At 39.6% G+C, this 23524-nt stretch overlaps 1 protein-coding gene across 1 annotated transcript in view; it reads right to left on the bottom strand.

The window, feature by feature from the left end:
• ULK4 (unc-51 like kinase 4) overlaps positions 1-23524 on the bottom strand; it is a 406030-nt gene that overhangs the window by 136992 nt on the left and 245514 nt on the right. Inside the window, exon 31 of the mRNA XM_023529030.1 lies at positions 2325-2491. Within this exon, the coding sequence (XP_023384798.1) occupies positions 2325-2491 (167 nt within the window). The remainder of the gene's footprint in view (positions 1-2324; positions 2492-23524) is intronic.

The following is a 23524-nucleotide window of genomic DNA, read 5'->3' as shown; positions in this document are numbered from 1 at the left end:
CTGGAAATAGGAAACAGGAAGTGGACGTGAGCACCTTTCTTCCCTTGCTGTTAATGATAACCATTTACTGCTTACCTTCCCTGGGCCAGGTATATCTCTTATTCTCTCACTAAGTCCCAGGGCAACCCCGAAGAGTAGTCATATCTATTTTACATAGGAGGAAACTGATACTCAGACAGGTAAAGTCACTTGCCCAGGTCTTACTGGTGGAAAGTGGTGGGGCTGGGTTTGAAATGGAGGCATTCCAGCCTTCAAGGCCCATGTGCCCCTCCACGCCAGGACCAATTCTGCTTCACAAGGCAGGCTGGGGTTAGAAACTGAACTCCTAAAGGAGATGCTGACACCTGCCTCTCTCCGCTCACTTCCTCCTGGATACACATTCCTGCGTCGTATCACTCGCCTCTCTGGGGGGGAAAAAAGTGCTTCATAAATCTAAACACTACTATCGTTTTAAACACTGGCACCCCCCAACCCCTCGATTCCTCTAGAGAAGTTCCTATTAGAAGTTCTGGAATGCAGAAGAATCCCCAGTGTGGAGCATGCTTATAAATGGACGAAGCGACTTATGGTTTGGAAAATACTTATAGCTCAGTGTTCTAGGAGAACGTGGCTTTGACGCACACTGCATTTCTTTGCCCAACCCTTTCCCCTAATTCAGTCTCAAGGACTCCACCTCTTTCAAAGTGATACCAGTTGTCATGGAGATCACAGTCAGTAGTGAAGGCCAAAAGCAATACATGGCAGAATATTACAGGGGAGGATTTAGAAAGATGATAGCAGTGAAGTGTATGGTGTGTTGAAGAAAATGAAAAGAGAAAAAACAGTACTCTATTGGTACATTAGCACATGGAAAAAGAATTAGAAAGTACTTTGTATTAAGGAGGTTTTTTTTTTAAATACCCTTGAATATCTACCTAATAATCACTTATAATAAAAGTGGGATTTCTATTGTTCTGAAATTTTTAAACTTCTGATCCTTTTTATCTGCAATCTACAAAACAATCTTTTACAGACTGATCTATCAGAGCATCTTGTGAGAGTAACTACGGACTCCATCCAGAAAGATTACATAAAACTACCATTATGGAAACAAACCCTGTTCTCTGAAGAGACACTAGAAAAGAGAGAAAAAGCTAAGAGAAATCCATAATTCAGAATTCCACAAGTACTTAACAATGTTCTACTGCTAATTTAGAATTATTATAGATGAGGAAAAACACCGATTAGGTAGTTCAAAGGCCATTTTCATCTTCCGGCTTTACAAGTTTGGGTTAAATACTTACTATCCCATTTGTTGAGGAGATCTTGGAATTATTTATTAAACCACACTAGACAAGCAAAATACTTGAGCCGCTTTACTGTGTGTAAAGGTTACCATTTATCACAATGATGAATACCAGCGACTAAACCAGGGTCTAGGGATTCATTCTTGGCTCTGCTACTACAACACCTGGCAAGGAATCAAGACAGTCTGGTTTCCACTTTAGCTTCTGCATCTACTCGAGCCAGGAGGCTACCCTTTGACATACACCTCTTACGGTTTTACCAGAACTCAAAGTATAACAGTGCGCTCGTATCAGCTGTGTGCTTTCCCACGCTCTAGTTAATCCGCTGACTCAGGTGGTTGGAGAAAACATTAAATGAAGTTGGCACGCGGAGGCACCTAACACAGAAAGTACTTAATAAACCCACATCCCCTCTCCTCCCTAGAACGTGATGCTTAGTAAAGCCAGGTCTGGTTTGGGGCAAATTGACTTTCCCACAGCCGCTGAATACACATCTAGTGCTCAACACCATCTTACGATCCATAGCACTGGTCATAAGGGAAGCAATTGCAAGAGTTCACGGGTTGCGTATGTATGTGTATGTGCGTGCGTGCGTGTGTGCATACAAACGTATATGAATGTGAGTGTGCGTATGCACGTGTGTGCCTACGACCTCAGCCCACTGCTCCTGGAGAGTTAAGCCATCCTGTCGGGGTGGGCTGCAGCCCCGCCTCTCACAGGAGAGACCGCCCTGCCTGGCCAACCCGAGGGTGCTCGTCAGGCAGGCAAACGATCCTTCGGCCAGGTGCCGTTTCCCGCTTAGCGCTGGCTAAGTCTTTGCGGAGGCCTCCCCTGCTTCCCTGTCAGACCTGGTGATCAAATATCTGCTTTACGCACTGGTCACCCAAAGATGGCTTCTTTGGTAGGCTCTCCCTACAGAATCACAAGTTCTTCTTCAAAAAATAAACATACATTAGAAGTGGATTAGAAAGGAGAGCACGAAAGGGGAATGTGACATGGCGTGGGGCTGTTGAAGATGCGGGAGGAGAGGCTGTCTACCTGCAGAGCCAGCCGGACGACGCTGGACGTGTAGGTCAGCATGCCATGCAAAATATCAAGCAGGGAACACAGCAGCGCGGCCGCCGTCTCGTTGCTGTTTTTATTGTCCGCGTCCAAGCACAGCGTGACAGTTTCCGTGAACAGGTTACAGACATGACGGACCAGTCCTGAGGGTAAGAGGAAAAGGGTACAATATTTATCATAAATTGTAAAACTCACATGTCAAAGCCAACCGAGCAGGCATTTGTACTCTACGATGCAGAACCTCCGAGTAGTCCTTCAACTGTTCTGCATCCCAGACACATGCGGGAAAGTTGTTTTCTAATGCAGGTTTCCAGGCCTCACTCCCAGAGTCTGCTCAGGAGCCCGGGATGGGGCCTCGGAGTATACGTGGTAAATAAGTTCCCCGGGTGACTCTGATGCAAGGGTTCCCCAAACTACACGTTGAGAAACACGATGCTACATGGACAGGCTTCGCCGGAACAGAGGACTCCCTGAGGTTGAAAGAAAACGCGTTGTATGTGACCAGGCCGTCACCGAGTTCTCTGCTTGCAGGCCCGGTTCCTCATGGCATGGACCACAGGCGAACCCAGGGATCTCTCACGGGGCCTACAGGTGACTGGGTCTCTTCAAGAGATTAAAGCAATGAAGCGTTTTTTCTTGTCAGTTCCAAAACATGTAAGATTAATGAAATGTAAGATTAATTATAATTTGAAGAAATGTGAAATTTAGATATAGCCCAATTCTATCATTTTGTCTCTGTAAACTCTTATGAATAGTGTGGTTGTTCTGCATCGATTTTTAGTTTGCTGAAGTCTGTCACAACTAATACATTTCTGCACTTGGGAGGCATTATTATTTTTAAGTTGGCACTTTTATTGTCACTATTTGATAGCATTAAACTTTGAATCAGAAAAATTGATTCGGATGTACGTGTGGTGAAAATACAACATGAAATATTATAAACTTAAATGGTGCATTGAACTTTTAATGTTAGATTGCCTGAATGTTCCAAAAAAAAGTGAATTTTCAAAGATAAATATTTTATGTAAGCAGATAGGTCAAAAAAAAAAACCAGCATGTTAAGGAAGTCTAAAATGTAGCATACGCTGGATTTTACTGAATGTGCAATAAATTTGTTCGTCTTTCTCTGATGATCAATTGGATGGAAACTCTACCAGCCACAGCCATCCAAGCTTTGGTACCTCTACAAAACAATGCACATTGTCATTTCCAGTAAATCTAGTTTTCCTAGACAAGTGCCAAGTAATTCTTAGGCTACAAATGTAATTAACTTTGTTAGTAAAAACAGAGAAAAACCAAAATTACAGAGGCATCATTCAAAGTTGTACACCTTGTGGCAAAAACTGGTACAAGCCACAAAGCCGAAGATAAAGACACTGGAAGAGAAAGTAGAATGAATTATAGGCAAAGTTTCTTTATCCAACAACAAGGTTTGATAGCACATCTCATCAATGACACATTAGTACAGAAAAGCAATTATTACGACATGTGCATTACACCAGCAGGCATTCTCCTCTGAGTTAGAATGCGTCACTCACGTGCATGCTATGAATCAGCACTTAGCATTCATGAGCTGCAGGCAGGGTAGGGGGGCTTTAAAACGTAGTATTAGGGAGAGAAGATGTTCTCCTTTGGGGTTTCATGGTTACTTTGTGACACATCATGTAGATGGTCAAAGATGCAGGAGGGTGAGTACTGGTGAAGTCCAGCTACGTGACAAGTGGCTCTTCAGGAGGTACAGGTGAGCCACTGGGTCCCCACCTACATGTTGCTTGATTCTAACTAAACAGCCGGTGAGAAGCAGTGTTGTTCTTGGTCTGTATCCGGTCTTCAGGGAAGGAATGCGAACAATAGCACAATCAGGCAAACAAGGCCACACGCTGACATGACACACTGACTTCACCAGCTGCCAGGGAAGGTGCTCGTACGAGATTAGAAATGAAGTATGACATAAAATATTTCCTCACGACAGTGATAATGCCAGCGAAGCCCATTAATACGATTTTGCGTGGTCTATCTCAGGCATTCAGTCGCTGCTCTTTGCAGCCATAACTTTCACTTCCGGGTCAAATTATGTTTTTCTTGTTCAGACTTTTTATTATGAAAACAAAGTCGTGAGACTGTTCTGTAACATCAATCCCGATTACCTTCTTCAATAATTATCAACATTTTTCTAATCCTATTTAATCTATCCCCATCTACATTTTTATTAAATACCAGACATCATCTTATTTCTCCTGTAAATCCTACTGTATAGTCGAACATATAGACTTTTTTTAACATAACCACCATGCCATTACTACTTAATAAAATAAACAAACAAATATACTCAATACACAGCCTAAACTCAAAACTCGACGGTCTCAAAACTGTCTTTCATTATACTTTGTTTAAATTGGGACACAAACCAAGTCAACACATTCCATTTGGTTGCAGACCTTACGTCTCCTCAACCTCTAACAGGCCTTTCCCCACCCGCGACCTTTCACGTTATTTATTTGTTAGAGAAATCAGAACATTTTCCTGTGGTCTTGTATTCCTCTATTCCTGTATTTCCTGTAAACTGGTAATCAGACCCAGAGAATCAATTTAACTCCTAGGTTCAATTATTTGGGCAATGATACTTGGGGCTGGGAATTCTGTTTCCTGTTGCCTCACATCTGGAAGGACAGCTCGTCTGGCTATTCCACACTTAATGATGTTAAAATTGATACCTGGGTTCAGGGGTCGTTAGCCTAATTCACCCGTTATCAAGTTCCCATCAAATGGCATCTACTAGTGACCACTGTTTATCATGGAGCCCCTTGGAGCAACCGGTGGAGAACTGAGAACAGAAGGCTAATGAGGAGGCCACTGCGCTGGTGTCCTGACCAAGAGAAGGCAGACACAGCCCTAAGGAAATGAGATTTGTTACGCTGTGGCAATGGCGGGTGGGGCCGAAAAGCATCACTAGGGGAATAGGAGAGCTATGCCACTACTGGCAGGAATGAGGGACTTTTTTTTAGGAACTATAAGTTAGCTTTCAAGATTGAGATAACTTCCAAAGCCAACGCCCAAGGGCAGTTGGAGATGAAGGCCTAGAAACTGGGTAGCGGTTGAGACTGGAAAACGAGAGGTGGGAGATGATCAGAGAGGGTGCAGAAGTTCCCAAAGGACAGGCAAGACTTAGGCACGGAGTCAACAATGAAGCGGCGGGGATTGACAGAGGAAATGGAGGCGAAGGTGCTGACATAAGAGGTTTCATCCTACAGGCCATTGGTTTCTTATTATAAATGCAACATGTACTCATTATAATGAGCTCACATTTGCTTCCTTATACTCTTAAAATTCAAATACAAATATATGTATTTGTATGTCAAATGTATGACACAGACAATAAAAAGTTCACTGACACTCCATTTCCTCAAAACTCATCATACATAAGAGCGCTGTAGATTCTTCCCAGGCATGTGAATATATGTGGATGTATTTTCATGGAATATATCCTATAGCTTGCTTTTTCCACTGAAGAGTATGTTAGAGACATCTTACCACATTGTAGAGTGCTAACTTGTCCTTTTAAATAACTGCACAGTGGCCTCTTTTTAAAAGAAAATTCCATGATACAGTCAACAATCACAAGGAGTTCTCAAGAAGCCCAGGTGTCTCCTGGTTCCTGTGCATTGGCCACTCTGCACAAAGTGACTGTGTCCCCAGCCACGGTCAACTGTTTCTTTCTCTTGGAGTTCCAGAAACAAGGCTGGGAAAGAAAGAGCGGCATCTCTGAGGAACATGTTTTCACCTTTGAACCTGGGGAGTGGCTGTGGTAATGCAGCATCTCAAGGAGCGAGGATGCTGGGCTACAGCGAGAATGAAAAGGAAAACATGGGAGGAGAAGAGAAGCTTGGGGGAGGGGGCTTCGGGGGTCCCTGGGCTTCTGGTTCCAGCTGTTTCTGGGGCTTATGAATGATTCTTGCTTTGAATTCCTTCCATCAGACATCTTCTCACTTGTAGACTTTCTCCTTTTTGAGTGGCTGGTTTGAGTTAAGTTTCTGATACATGTAGATAACAGTGCAAACCAACGCAATGGACTGGGAGTTCTTACCGTTGAGTCTCTTTTCAGTGGGATAAAGCAGCAGTTGCCCAGTTTTTAAATTGCAAGTTACGTAGTGATCTTCAAAAACGTCTTTCCTTGACTCCATGAATTATCCATTCCCTGCACCCTACACTGCTCCCTTTCTTCCGAGCTGTATTTATTTTTTTATATCAGAGTCAGAAGTCTTACCACAGTCCTACTCGAGTCACCTACCTCTCCCCAGAGACAACTAGTGTCGCTTCTTTTACTTGATTATTTTACAATTTACTCCATTTCTCTAAATAACGCACTTGTATCTGAGTTTAGGCATTATCTGTTAACTTCCTACCATGCAACATGCAGCCCCCTTTCCCCACCCTCTACCTCAGACACATACAATTTCCACCCCTCGCCCCTCACTGCGGTTACGTCTTGATCAGACTGATATTCAGTGATTATGCTGCTGACCATATAAACACTATTTCCAACTAAATCACGTAGAAAACCATGATTATTTATCTTTTCCTTGGCAACTTTTCATTTTCCCCAGGGTTAAAAATTTAGAAGACTTGACTCTTGTTTTAATGGCATTTGGGGAGTGTCATAGGCTAAATAATGCCCCGCTCCCAAAGATGTCCACATCCTAATCCCTGGAAACTGTGAATATTGCCTCACAAGGCAAAAGGGACTTTGCAAATGTGATTAAGGTTCTTGAGATGGGGGAGATTATACTGGGTTATCTAAGTGGGCCAAATGTAATCATCAGGGTTCTTGTAAGAGGAAGGTAGGAGATCAAAGTGGGAGATGACAAAAGCAAGAGGTCGAAGTGATTAAAGGAAGGGGCCACAAGCCAAAGAATGCAGGTGGTCTCTAGAAGCTTTTCAGCTTGGGTTTTCAAGGCAAGGAAATGGAAGCCTCCAGAAAGAATGAAGCCCTGCCAGCATCTTAACTGTAGACTTTGACCTCCAGAACTGTAAGAGGGTACGTTTTTGTGTTGTTTTGAGCCCCTAAACTTGTGGCTTTGTGACAACAAGAAACCAATACAAGGAGAAAGCAATTCTCTTGGCTTAGTCTGCCATCTTCACCATGAAGTCCTCAGCCACTCCTACCGACGAGATGCACTTCTGAGTTTATCAACTGATGGACCAAGAACTCGGAGAACCCAATCTGATAATACTGAAGACACTATATTCACTACATTGTTTTGTGGGAAATGTTTATGAATTGGCTCATTTCTGTTTGGCATAAAATATAGAGGGAAACTCTATCATTCAAATTATCGTAGAGAAAATGCAACGGACTGGGAGCCTGAGGACTGGTCTCCATACTGCCAGAACCTAACGGAGCGGCCGTGGCCAACTCACTCCTTTTTATGGAGCCTTAACTTCCTCATTAGAAAATGAAGGTGATACCTCTTTTAGCTCTGGCATATGTCAGAATGTGGCAAATGAATGGTAATTTCCTCTAAACCTATTAAAACTCTTCATGGAAAATTATCTCCATATACTTTTAATAAAGATGCATGGTAGTAAACTGTGACTATTATTTATAAGTCAATACTCTAAAGCTAAAAATTAGATATTAAAATAAGCCAGTGCAGAGAAACAGTAATGATAGCAAAAACAAAAACAAAAACAAAAACAAACAAAAAAAACCAATATGGCTCTTACCATGTGATAGGTATTATCCTAAGTGATTTAACAGCTATCGAACCAAAATCCCATATACAACTCCATTTCATAGATGATAAAACTGAGGCTCAGAAAGGTTACGTAACTTTGCTAAGGTCATCTGGCTCCACGGTCTGGGATAGTACCCACTATACAAGATTGCTTTTTTCAATTGAAATGACTGAAAATGGAGCGGGGGAGAAAAAGAAAATAAGACTATTGACTCCAATATGTAAATGCAAAAAAAAAAAATTATGTTTGTTCATAAAGATGTAATGAGGAACAGATAAGGATAAGAAAGGTATGGGACAGGGCTTCACATACCAAGTTGAACCTCTCCCACCAATACGGGGCTGAAAAATAAGGAAATAAAAAGAAGGGATAGAAAATTGCTACAGCACCGAGGCAGTCTGCCTCGAAAAGAAATCTGCTTCATTAAGATCTTATTTTGCAAAAGTTATTTTAGCACTTGCACACAGCAGGTCTATTATCCCTTGACAATCTTCTACTTCAGTGACATCTCTCTGCATTAGTTAATTAACAGGTGCCAGTCACAGAGCGAGCCCGTTCTAGCTGACATTGCAGGAGATGGAGAGCAATATTAGATATTCAACACCACTGCTGTCAAGTAAATGACAACAATCAGCAGGGAATACATTTCATTTTCAGTTTTCTGGTGGATAAAATAAATATTAGGAAGAGTTCGATTTGCAGCTTTTAAATATCAAATTTCTGGAAAAAAAAATTGAAGTCACATTGGAAATCAATTCAAGTGTAAAGGGACTGGTAAATGCTCACTTAAATATGGACATAAAAGATAAAGCTGGCAGAAATAACCAGAGGAAAATAAATGAGGAAACACGTTTAAAACGGAACAGCGGAATACTCATTCCTTACCTCCTTACACTGTGACTTCCTCATGGCCCCTCACACATTTGCCCTTGAGGCAACACTGCCTTCTCCTGGCTCACAGGATACCCGACTCTTCCTGGTTTCCTCCCTGCCCGCTCCTCCTCTGGTTCCTGGAGCTCCCCTTCACCCACGATCAAGAGTATGTACTCAGCTGATGAATGCCTGTCTTCCCTACTAGACCACAAATCCCACGAGAGCAGGAAATGCATCAGTTTGGGTTATTCTTCTCTCACCTGAGCCTAGCACAGTCCACAGCAGGTGCTCAAGACGCATGTGTTTAGTAACTGACATTACAAAAGGACCTGTTCTAGAAATTCAATGCTTATTAATCATTAGAAAGCCCATTAATCCAAATTATGCCAAACTCTGTGGAAATAAACAAAATTCACCCAAATGAGAACAAGCAGAGGCTATACAAAGCTTGCTATAGCAAGGGAGGCAGCCAGCATCACACCTGCGTTTGGCAGACTCCAAGGCAGGCAGGGGAGTGGAAAAAGCTTGGTAGTAAAGACAGGAAGGCTTTGGGTGTGCACTCACCGGAGTTGGTAGTACGGGGGAGCTGGAGGCGGGTTAACTAGAAGCAGGGCATCTTGTGTTACTGGTTAGGGGTGCGTATTCGGTTTTCTGAGTTGGTTAGTCTTGAGTTGGAAGCAGGGGCAAAAATTAGGGAAGCTGGCAGTTACTGCCAAGTCCTGATCAATTTGCTATAGAGGTGGTGGGTTAGCAACCTGATCAATTTGCTATAGAGGTGGTGGATTAGCAACCTGGACTGCTTGTGAGTCCGAGTTCTGTTTCATATGTGATCTGGCCATTGTCCATTCACATCTGCAGCCTCTCGACAGGAGAGGCTTATCCATGAAAGTCAGGAACAAGAAAAGGATGCCCACACTCGTAATTTTCATTAAAAATTCTGTCGGATAATCTAACCAAGGCAATTATAACAATAAACTACTTTGAGAGTTAACAGGCTTCTTTAAAAACCTACTTGAGAGAGAAAACAAATATTTAAAAACCTTTAAAAAGGTGTAGAACTACAGGTACTGACATAGAAATATGTCCATGACATATAATTTGGAAAACCAAGTTAAAAAAAAAACAATCCATAGGAATAATAGCGCATATGTTATAGGCATTTAGGAGTAATTTTTTAAATTGAACGCTTTCTATTTTTCAAGCATTGTGCTGTTTTACATACATTATCTTTTCACATATTATCTCACCTAACCCTCCACGGCCACCCAGTTATGATTCGCATTACTGTGCAGATGAGAAAGTGGGGGCCGTCCAGAGAGCTGGAACAAGGTGTGAACCCGGGGAAGCCAACTCCAGACCTAGATCCTTCCTTGCCACCTACTTCTGTTTGGTGAGCTCTGCACACGCAGATACCCCAGGTCATCTTTGGGGGTTGAGTTCGCTTTTAACTTCATACGCTAATGAATTAATTTTTAAAAATGAATATATGTTGCTTTTATAATCAGAAAAGCATATTTTACATCTTGTAAAAAAAAATTAAAAAGACAAATGATTGACAGTGCTCTAAGTATTTTTCTTTTTTTTACTTTAGTCTAAAACTTATAAATTTGCCAGAAGTGCAGAAAAGACTTCCGTTCAGGGTCCAGTTTGAGTCTCTGTAACACCAAGTGAAACTCTTACTCCATTCTGATACTTTTCTGAGGTTCTTTCCACCTTGAAGAAAGTTTCGAGTGTCTCAGCTATGAGAAAGCTTGATACCGAGAAAAGAAATACTACTTGGCAGCTTGTAAGTGCTGGCTTTGCCTGTCTACTGGGCACAGGGGCATAACGTGAAAATCGAGGACACAGAAAATGGAGCTGAGATAAGGCCATACTCTAGCCTTCCTTCCTAGAGGTCTCGGCAAGAGCAGTCGTATCCCTTTTCAGGACCCGCCCCTCATACTTAAGCTCCATCCCAGTTTCTTGTACCTTCTCCAAACCTCCTGCCTCATCTGAGTGAGTTACTCATTTTCATGCAATTTTCCTTCATCTCTCCTTTTCACCTGTATTTTTCAACTAAACCAAGTTCTCAATTCCAAAGGAAACCTTCAGTTGGCTTTGCTGCCCTCTGAAAAATACCATCTTATCTCTTTCTTTGACAATGTAAACAACTGTTTCCTTTCTATTTTTTTCTGCTATTAAATTCAGTAGGAGAATTTTCTGAAGGTCTTCACTACAAGCACTTCACCTGTTTGCAACACTGGCTTATTCCTCACTGCTCCGCTGGGTTCTCTGTCTCTCATCGCCAGCTGGTGAGGAAGGGAATACTTTATTTGGCACGATGAGAGAGTAACAGGGTCTTTCTGAGGACTGGGGAGATCAAGATGGCAGGGTATGTCATGCTTTCACTTTCTGGCTTGGCACCCATCAACAGGTGGACCTCCCCTAGTAATGAAACCAAGTCCTATTACAGCTCAATGCACCAAGAACAGCACCGTCTCCCTTCCTGGCACAATCTTTTCTCCCCTTCACCCCTACCTTCCTGCTTTCCCCCTGAGCTTCATAGAAACGTACCTGCTGTGGTAAGTTTTCAAGGCAGTCAGCCCTAACACCCTGAGACCCCGTAAACACACATACTATGGATTAGTCACTCAGCTCATCTCACTCAAGAAAGATTGACCCTCTGATGTCACCTCCTACCAATCCTGGCTACCAAAATTCTAGTTGCTGGATTCTAATTATATGGCCTAAAACATGAGTATTAATACACACAGGGAATGGTGAGGATTTTTCTCACATATGAATTCTTTCACTTTCTCAACTTTACATGTTAATCTGATTCAGAGGACAGGACTCCCAAACTAACGTCCTCAGGGAGAGGCCAAAAGCATGATGAGTTTTCCTATTCCTGAGACGTGAAACCTTGGTTGGCAATGCCACCTCTTCCCTCTCATCCCAAATGCCTGTCACCCAGTCCTGGCTGTGCCCCTTTTGCCATGTCTCTAGGCTACATCAGTCCCTTTCCTGTTCCAGTTTTGACTTATATCACCACGTAGCTAAAATTACTGTTTTAGCCTCCTGTCAGGTCTCTGCCTCCAGTCTCTAGCACAGAAGTAAGGCAGCCTCATCTTGCTCAGCATCACTGACACGATGTCCTTCCACCGCAAAGAGAACCTGGGCACCATGCCGTCACTTGCCTGACTGAGCCAGAGTCCAGCCAAGCACGCGAGGCCCCCCACACTCTGGCCCCAGCCGAGGCTGCCGACACAGACCCGCGCCTCCAGCACGGAGGCGCACTCTCGGGCCCCTGCACCCTCGTCCCTCACAACTGACTCTGTTCCATTCCCACTGCTCTTTCCAGCCATGGTGGCCTCTCTTCCTCATCTTCCTACAGCCTCCATTTCCCTTGAAGTACATTTCCATTCACTACTTTCTCCTTTAACCGCTTCTGTTTATGCCATCCAATTTTGCAATATCAGCTTGTAGTGCTACTTATCCTTTCGCATAAAATGATTCTCCCCAACTGACTGCAGGCTCCTCAAAGAAAGGAACTATAAGGGAATGAAAAACACATTTGAAAAATATTGAATACATCAATTTAAATTGAACAGGGTTAGGATTAGTGAGTTCCACAATGTCTATTATGGTGTTTGGAATACAGAAGGTGCCATAGTATAAATTCCTTCGAAATATAGAAGGCATTCAGTAAATACTTCTGAATGAATAAATAAGTAAATTCATTGGGATAAGAGACTATTAGACTGCTGGTGCACACTACATCTTGTGCATCATTCTGCCCAGAGCCCATCTCAGTGGCTGACACTCACCATGCTCAATAAATGTCGGTGTGAACGACAGTGAGAAAAGTAGAGAAAGTATTTAGGTGAAGGTTACAAATATCACAGATTAAAATCTGTTGCAAAAAGAAAAACATTCAGTGCATCAAAAGAAGATGTGCTATCTAAGAATAAATACAATAAGAACTCTGAAAAGTCTACGTGAATGAACACTCGAAACATTATCAAGGGACACAGAATCAGACAGACAGAGAATCACATGAAAAAATTACTATTTTTTGGATAGAAAAAGCTCAAAATCACAAATATGTTTATACTTCCTAAATTAACCTATAAATTCAAAGTAATCATAACAAAAACAAGTAGTCAATGTGTTTTTTTTCTTTTTAATTAGACAAGCTAATTTCAAAGTTACTGTGGATAAGATCAAAAAGTAAAATAGCAAGAAAATTCCTTAAAAAGTTAAAATAACTAAGAATGGGAACTATTCCAATCAAATGTTCAAGTATATAACAGTACTGCAAAAATTAAAATTTTGGCACTGGCATTAAGCAAATAAAATCAAAGGGAAAAAAAGTGAAGAAGCCTGAAATCTACAGAAAAATATAAAGAAATTTATACTATGGCACTTGAGATCAATGCAGAAAAGATGGAATATTCACTTAACAGTATTGGTACTACTGCATAGTCATAAAATAATAAACCTTACTCTCACGAGTTAAAACCAAATAAATTCCAGGTGGAGCAATGACTTAAGTGATTTCGCAAAATACAAAAAAAAAATTATGAAGAATTTTTGAAATTTAGAGTTGAGAAAGTATTCCTAATACAACACAAAACTCAGAAGCCGTAAAAGATTTATAAATAATACTTAATTAAAAGCTTGTAATTTCTGTAGCAAAAGACAACACTATTAAAATTAGAAGTCAAACAACCAAGTGGGAAATAGTCTCATATTACTGGGATAAATTTTCACATACTAGTAAAGAAAACTGACAAAGCAATAAGAAAATGCTAAAAAGCAGTCAAAGGAAATGAACAGATATATATTTCAGAGAGAAGGAAATACAAATGGCTACTGAATAAATGAAGAGATGCTCATAATGAGTAAACTTCAAAATAAAAACAGAGAGAGGACTCTGACATCCAATCACGATGGTATAACTGGCACCAAACTAGTCCTTCTACCATATATAATAAACCTAGACAAAATACATGACACAATTGTCTTTCAGATGTTAGACAACAAATAGTACAGGACTCTGATTTTTGAGAGAGGCAAGATGCATGAAAGAGCCCTATAATCAGCCAGGTGTTCTGCCTGGAGGAACGGGCTCAAGCAAACATGGCTGCCTCACTTTGCTGAGGACCAGGACACTGGAGACATGGTTTGCTGAGGCAGCTGGAGTCTACTAGGTAGATTAATGGAGTAGAGCTGCTCAGAAAAGGAGCTTCCGAAATCTGCATGGCGGTACCCCAAAGTCTTTGGTTTAGTACTAAGATATTCACTGGGTGACAGTCCGGGAGGTGTGAAAGACAGCAGCCCCCCGAAAGCTGTCAGTTGAATGGAGAGTCTGAAAACTGCACAGAGCTAGGAGACAAGCAGCTCTGATAATCCAGAGAAAAGAAATCTTGCTAAATACACTGAGTATTCAACTGAGACCTCAGAAAAGCCACACCTCATTAACAGACACATGGTAACAAAAAATAAAAACAGGACTTAACAGGAATCAAGCTGAACCACCAGTAAATTAAACGACAGCCAGAAAAGAACTCAACATTCCCTAAAGGAAGACAACAAAATTAAGATTCACAATATAGCCCCCAGAACTGCCATCATGCAATAAAAAAAAGCATTATATATGCAAAGAATCAGGGAAATGTAACCCATAACCAAGAAAAAATACATTTAATAGAGACACCAAAATGACCCAGGTTTTTAAAGCAGCTCATAAAAATATGTTGAAAGACATTTAAAAATTTGGTCATAATGAATTAACAGATCAGAACTCTTTAAAAAATAAAAACTATAAACCAAATGGAAATTCTAAAACTAAAAAGTACGTTCCCTGAAATAAAACATTCACTGGCTGAGATCAACAGCAGACTGAAGATGGCAGCAAAAAAAAAAAAGAAAAAAGAAAAAGAAAAGGTTAGAAAACTATGAGATATCTATAGAAACGATCTAATAGGAAGAGAAGAAAAAACAAAATTTTAAAAAGTAGACACCATACCAAATAGGCTAATACATAAAATACACATACATGTGTGTGATATATACACATATACATTTATTTATATTATAGGTTATATATTATACATATTATATATAATTGGGATTCCAGAAGAAAAGAGAATAGGGAGAAAATATCTGAAAAAATAACAGCTCATAGTTTGCCAAATTTGATAAAACAAAGCAAAACACATATCACGAATTCAAAGAGCTCAGCTAACTCCGAGCAAGGAAATGATAAATAAGACTATATATAGGCACATGAACAGACAAACTTCTGAAAACCAAATACATTATACCAGAGATAAAAAGGAACATTCCATATTGATATAAGGGTCAATTTGTCAGGAAGAAATAATCATAAATTTAAGAGCACTTAATAAGAGCTTCAAAATACATAAAGCAAACACTGATACAGGTAAAGAAAAAGTGGCAAATCCAGTCACAAATAGAGATTCTTAACACCTCTCTCAGTGATATAAACACTGAAAGAAATCAATATATAGGAAATCAGCTAAAGAAAAACTGAACAGTATCCAAATCACCTTGAGGTTAACAATTTTTCCAGACTACTATATCCAACTGCAGAATATACACTCTTTAACAGTACCCATGAAACCTTCAAGGTAGAGCACGTGCCAGGCCAAAACAATAAATAAGCTTCGATAAACTTCAAAAAAAAAAACCCTGAAATCTTACGGAAGATGTTTTTTTCAACATGATTGGAAATAGGTTAGAAATCAATAACAATAAAGTATCTAGAAAATCGCTAAATGTATGAAAATTAAACAATATACTTCTAAAATTAGCCATGGGTTAAAGAAGAAATAGGGGAAATTAGAAAATATATCAAAATGAATGATAATGAAAATATGACAGTGCTTAGAAAGAGATCTGTAGCTCTAAATGCTGGAAAAGAATAAAGCTTTAAAATCAATTCTATAAATTCCCACCTTAAGAATCTAGAGGGGGCGGGAAAAAACTCCACCAATTAAGCCCAAAGCAAACAGAAATAGAGAAAAGCGAATATCCGTGAAACAGAAAATAGATGAACATGAGCTTCTTCTTTGAGAGACTATATCACATACTATACTTTTAGAGACTTTTACCAGATGCAGAGGACTATTTTTAAGATTCTCATTTATATGAAATGTCCAGAAAAGACAAATCTATAGAGACCAAAAGCCGAAATGGGAAGTCTGGGACAGCAAAAGTCTGCCTGAATCTCATGCATCGGTATTACTTTCTGTCTTATCACATTTGGTGACAATTTAAATATCAGCCTCCACTAAAATGGAGCCTCTTACATCTCCTTTCCCTGGCCCGCTTCCCTTGTTCATTCCGTCACTGTCTTGCCAATACTTTTACTGAGCTAGGAGCTCCATCCTTACAGGTAAAGGACAACAGAACATTGGTCTCAAGGTTATTTTTATCGATAACTTTTCTTAGGAAATATCATGAAGAACCCCAACACGTGCTCTGTTAGAATACGTGGTGGCTTGCTTGTGATCTACCCTTGGATGCCTCCTCCCAACCTTCCGCCTTCCACTTACCGTGTTCTGGGCAGTCAAGAGTTGACTACACCGAACAGAAAAGTCTGAAGTAAATATTTGCAAAACCTCTGAGGCGCCACAATGGAATCCTAATATTTCTTGGCAAAGTGGCAGCTTTTTTCTGAGGTGCTGAGGACAGGACACCTTGGGCAAGTTTTTATTGACCGACATAAAATATGTGATGGGCTACAATTGTAGCCTGGGTACGATTCGCTGCATAATGCAGAGGGTAAGAGTTTAAGTTTTAACTTCCACATAAAGTAGTTAAAAAGGAACTTTTCAGTTGTCCAATGCACTTTTGGCTTTCCATGTCTGGCCAAAAATAATGAATGTATTGAGATTTTAATTAATGTATTAATTCCACAAAAGCTGGCCAACCTTATGTCTAAGAAAATGGCACATTTATGGCAGACAATAGATAACATCGGCATAGCACTGTGGGGTAAAGAACGAGGCTGTTTGAGGCCAGAGATGCCCTGCCTAGAAGCCCACCACCCCAGTCCTACTCGCCTGCCCTCAGGACGAAGGACCAATCTCTCTGGTCCCTGTAACTTTTGTGTGACACAGTGTCCCACAGGCCACAGTGCAGTGTTTTGAGCGGTTGCACCCTTGTCTCTGCCTAGACTGCTACATGGGGATCCAGCATCTCACAGGAGCGCCTCGCGCCTAAGGTTCACTGGACACTTTGCAGACGCCCGACATTGCTGCAAAGTCCTATTTGCCTATGCAAACATGGGAAAGTCTGAAATGTGTCTGCTGCCTAATTTTACTTGTAGCTTTCAACTATTTGGCTAAAACACTTATTAATTCCTCTATTCTGTTGGTTTTATTTGAACTCCCTGAATTGACTGTATGATCCATTTATCTTTATTTTTCTTATTAACAAAAGAATTCAAACTTATTAACTTTAATCTGAGAAGAGCTTAACTGAAAGTACATAAAGTGTGATATATCGTTTTCCCTGAGTCATTATTTTCTACATAATTTGTAATTGTAGTTCTAATATTTTATTATTTGTGTTATATTTTGACATTATGCAAAGAATATTGAATGTAAATAATGAGGCGTAACAATAAAATGGACACTCATAAATGATATACTCAACTTAAAAATTAGAATATCACCAATTCCACTTAGTCTGCCCAGATAATCCTCCCTAGATATATAGACTATTCTGGATTTGGAGTGTTTTATTCCTCTGCTTTTGTTTTCACGGTCTTATTACGTGTATGTATTTCTAAATGTATTATTTAACTTTGGTTTTGAGTTTTATAAAATTGGTTTTACACTACGTATTAAATTGTGGAGCTCGCTTTTTTTCTCTCACAATTTTGCTTGTGCATTTAGCTTTGATTCGTTTCACTGCTGGAAATATTCCAGTGTATGATTTTACCATATTCATACACTCATTCTTCTACTGATGTTCATTTGGATTGTTTCTATGCTCCTATGAATATTTCTGTACATTTCTCTTGATTCATATATGTGAGAACATCTCTAAGATGTATTTTGAGGACAGTAATTGCTGAGTCAAAGGATATACAAATGTTCAACTATAAAAGGTAGTCTAACTATTGTCCACAGTGATGTTATGAATATACCACTTTCATACACAGTTGATCATAATTTCATCAGTACTATAGAACCAATCTAGTAGTATGAAAATGGTACCTCATTGAGAATTTAACATGTATTTCCCTATTAAAAACATTGAGCTTTTTCATATTTATTTATGATTTGATATTTATTTGCCATTTATCTCTATAGTAAATACCTATTCACTTCTTTCACTTAATTTTCTATTGAGTTGTCTTTTCCAATTCTTACAGAATTGAGGGAATTCTTCATATACCCAGGATACTAATCCTGTGTCAATTATGTATGCCAGAAATAGCTTCTCTCAGTTTATGCTTTGTCTTTTTATGTCCCAGTTGGTATCTTGTGATGAATAGATTTTTTTTTTTTAATTTAAGGTACTCAAACTAATCACTCTTTTCTTTTGTGATTAGTGTTTAAGAAATCTTTACCTATCTGGAGGTCATAAAGACATTATCCTACATTTCTTCTAAAAGTTTTAAAATTTAGTTTTTTATATTTCAATATATAAAACACCTGGACTTGGTTCTTGGGAATGGTATGAAGTAGAGGTCGAATTTCTTTTTTCCCTCATACTGAGCGATTATTATTCCAGGACCACTCACGGAATACGTCATCATTTCTCCAGAGATCTGGAATGCTGATTCTGTCATAGAACAAATAGAGCTCTATTTCTGAGCAATCTTTCTGTCAGACAAGGGTGCATTTTTATCTCCCTACTTGTTTAATCTGTACACAGAACCTATCACATGAAAAGCTAGGGCAGACTCAGGAAGGAGTAAAAATTGGTAGAATAGCAATAACTTAAGATATGTATATGACACCATCTTACTGGCAGAAAGTAGAAATGATTTGAAATGACGTCTGAGGGGAGTAAAAGAAGTGCCAAAGCAAGACTGAACTTAAATATCAAAAATCATGACAACAGAAGAAATACGGTGTTAGCAAAGACAGTGAAGACGATGCAACTGTTAAAGACTTGGCTTACCTAGGTTCAGTCATCGATTCGAATGTATACTGCAGCCAAGAAATCAAGAGAAGGCTGAGACTCAAAGCGCAGCAGCGGAAGAATCAGGAAAGATCATCAAGAGCAAAGATGAGTCATTAGAGACCAAGGCTAAGGTCATCCACGCCCTCGTCTTCCCAGCTACTACTCACGGATGCGAAAGTTCAATAGTGAGGTGAGCTGGACAGTTTTCTGCTGGATTCATCTGAAACATGGTGTTGGAGGAGAGCTCTACGGACGCTCTGGGCCACCAGGAATGCGAACAAGCAGGTCCTAGAGCAAATTAAGCCTGAAACATCGCTGGAAGTGAAAACAACAAAACTGGAGCTGTCCTACTTCAGGCACATCAAGAGAAGGCAGGGTTCTTTGGAAGAGATACTAATGCTGGGAAAAACAGGAGGCAGCAGGAAAAGAGGAAGACCAAGTAGGAGATGGACTGACTTCATAAAGGAAGCCATAAGCGTGAGTTTACAGGAGCTGAGGAGGACGTTGTGGACAACACACATTCATAGAGTCGCCAGGAGTGGAACCTACTCAACAGCACAAAATACACACGTACTTATTTTCATTGCACTGAGTTCACAAACCAGTTTGGGAGACTACTGGTATCTTTGCTCTATCGGGTCTTCTAATCCACGAACAACATGTATATCCATCAGTGGATGCATCGTGGTTCTGCTACAGGGAGCACAAAGGCAAATAAAGCCAATGAGAGACCAAAACTTAGCTGTTAAGCTAAATATGTATAAAGCATTTCAGAAATTATTTATAAAATAATCATGACATCTGCTTTTTTCACCGCGGGCACACTGTGATCTAAAGCTGACCAGGGCACGGGGAAAAGGGTATTGGTTTGGTGGTCTGCAGATCACAGCCGTCTGCCCTAATTTTGCAGAGCTCCCCACCTTCCCTCAGGCCTCCCCACTGATGTGAAGAAATTAGATTAGAAGACTCTAAAGTTGCTGTCCACTCCAAAATTATGAGGAAAATTTCCGCTACTGTCACAGGATACTTAATTTGTTGTTTAAATCATTTATTTAAGGTTAGAGGTTGAAAAATATTAAAAACACTAACTTCTGAACTGGCTGAAAATTAACCTAAATAATGATGTCTCTTTTTCACACTATAACTTAAAAATATATGTAATTAGTACACATGATTTATTAATCATTCAGTATTTTTTTGGCCTTCTAAAAAAAGAAGAAACCTGATGATTGTTAATAGCCGACATCTGAACTTTCTACAATGACATAAAACAACCCTCTACTGAAAAATAATCCACGTCTTCCTCATGACGTAAACATACTTTAAAATCAAGCAAGGACTCTGAAAAGAGGAGCCAGAACTAGAAATACTGAATTCCAGGACCTCAACATTCAGAACTAGTCATCTGAATCGGTGCTTTGATTTCAACAACAAGAAAGGCCATTTTGGTTGACTCCGAATATCCAAAAACAAAGCGAACAAAACACGACAAAAAACACCCCATTGAAGTAGAGATATATTTTTTTAAAAAATTTTATTTTGTATCATTTGATTTTGAATTAAGACTGGAATATTCAGTTGGTCACGCAGAGAATGCCTGCCCCCTTCACGTTGGTATGACTCTTCATCCCCTCCTTCCCATCTCTGCTCAAATGTCATCTTAAAAGACAGGCCTTCCCCATTCGCCCTGTGCACGATGGCCCCATCTCACACGTCCTACTCCCTATTGTTCATGTCATATATATTTTCTGACATATAATTGACACAGATTTACTGTCTCATTTAGAGTGACTGAAATTAGTTCTTGACAAATATTGAAATAAATGAATATGTGACTAAGTGAATGGAAATAAAAGCCACTTAAGTTATTTTGGACTGTGAAATAGCTCGGGTCTTCAAATTGATGTATGCAAATATGGAAGTATAGAGCATAACTTTGAATTTCATTTTCCATCAATGTCTGATTGCCTACTGATTAAATCCGACAAGCTGCAAAGGGAGAAAAATCATTATTAGATCCCAACCTATTATCTATAACAACCTAAATGTAACTAATGATATGTTTTATTATACATAATAGCTTTTAGAGGGGGAAAAAATATATGTCCACAATCTCACTGTAAAAAAAAAATTTCAATGAACTCTGCTCTATATCTGAACATACTACATAAATATATAGTTATATATAGTTCTCTAAATGTAAACTGTAAACATATATTTAATGTTTCATTTGTAGAAAGTTCATTTTGAATCTAACCATCGGCCGTGATATAAAATTCACTGAGTTGTTGCTCTCTATCATAGATATGTGTACATATATTTACATGTATATAATTTACACATACATGCATATACACATTGTCCCATAAAGAGAAGAAAATGAGCATTTTCTCAACGATGTTTTGTGCCACATTAATTCTCAATATATCTAAACAATGATGACATTATTCTCATGTTACAGATGAGGAAGTAGTTCACACATGTGCCCTAGCTGGGGGCACAAGATTACAAAGCTACTGTGTGGCAGTGTCAAATGACAACAAATCTGACTCACTGAATCTAAGGTGCACATAGACCAAATGTTTACCTACTACATTTGATTGGTATTAGACATTTTAGAAAATATTTTTATTGATGTGTAGTAGACATATAAAAACTGTAAATACTATAAGTGCACAGATAGATGAGTTTTTCCAAACTGAACACACTCACATAAACAGCCTACAGCTTGAGAAAAAGAAAATCGCCACCCCCATCCCCCAGAATCCTCCTGTACTCCCTCCAGACATTACCTTCTCCCCAGAAGTCATTACTATTCTGACTAACTTCAAGGATTAGCTGCCTGGTTTTGTAGATTGTGCAACTGATATCACAAGTTATGTTCATGAGACGCCCCCTACCGTACGAACAGTAGCTGTGGTTCATTATTTTCATGGCTAGGTAGCATTGCACAGTATATTTAAACATTCTAAAGTTGATGAGCATTTGAGTAGTTCCCATTTTTGTCATTATACGTATTGTGCTATGAAAGTCCTTGTACCCGTCTCTCTGAAGAAACCGATGTTCTTCAGTTTTCAGTGCACGTGTTTGGTTCATTAGTTATTTGAATTTTGGGGTGCGACTATAAATGTAATCGATCATCCTTACATTTTTTTTTGTTTATAGTTGGTAGAAACATTATTTTGATATTGATCTTATATGGATTTTTATACTGACCTTTGTAACTAGTGACCTTGATAAATTTGCTTATTAATATCAGGACTTCATACATTCTTTTGAATTTTCTAGGTTCACGTTCATGGCATCGGAAAATAATGGTAGTTTTCTTTCTTTCTCACTAGTTCTTATGCATCTATTTTTTTTTCTTACCTTATTGCACTGGCTAGGACCACCCACTTCAATGCTTAATAGAAGTAGTGATGGTGGACATCTTCGTTTCTTATCGCAGGGAGAAATTCTCAGGATTCCAATATTAATATGACCTTTGCTCTAGTTTATTTTTGGAGCTATTCTTTATCAAATTAAGGTAATTCCCTTCTAATATTAGTATGTCAACAGTTTTAAAATTACAAATAGGTGTTATGTTTCTGTAGTGTTATTCTTTTCACTGTCCCTATAGCAAGAAAAACTAGAAATCACTGTACATAAATAGTAAATAGTACATACATTCATGTAATCACCTTAAATCACACAGTACGTTGTTTATCGGTTTACATACATCTCCTTCCTCCTCTCCTGCTGGCACTGACATCAGTGTGGAGAGAGAAAGCCAGATGAGAAAACGTCAGGCCTCCAGTTTAGAGAAACGGATGCTGAAGAGAAGGTGCTCCGGGCTGCTGTACGCATCTTCCGGCCCATCTTTGGGCCCTGGGGACAATTACTGCAGTGATCCAACCAGGCTGAGAGGACAGATAGATGGGTTTCCTCAGTGTAAAAACTATATTCTGGAGGAAAAGTGAGAGCTGACAATGATTTTCCCAGTTTTGAGACATGCAGCAGAGGCTCTGTAGAAATCCAGGGTTATAGCCATTGTTTTTCCTGTTGCTTTTTCTTCTTCCTTGCTTATTGAAGTCTCTGAAGTCTCTCTCTTTTAAAATTTTCCTTGACATTTCTACAAATTTTTCGTCAACTCGTCTGTTTATTTTTTCTCTCGGAACTTGCCTCATAATTATTGTTACAAAATAAATAACTAACACCAACAACTGGCCTTCTCCCGGGATCCATGGATCACTCTGCTGTACACAGTGAGTGTCGCTTGGGCACCCAGAGGAACCAGTGGGGACGACATGACTCGGGGAGGCAGAGCAGGCGGGTCCGTGAGTTCTGTAAAACCTCAGCGTCTGGTTGGATGAATGCACCTATTATATTATCTAGTTTTAACTAAATGACGATCAAAAAGTACACAAGTACCTTATGGT

This window comes from Pteropus vampyrus, unplaced genomic scaffold (assembly GCF_000151845.1).
Source record: "Pteropus vampyrus isolate Shadow unplaced genomic scaffold, Pvam_2.0 Scaffold35, whole genome shotgun sequence".
NCBI lineage: Eukaryota > Metazoa > Chordata > Mammalia > Chiroptera > Pteropodidae > Pteropus > Pteropus vampyrus.
This window is presented reverse-complemented; position numbering and strand designations above follow the sequence as displayed.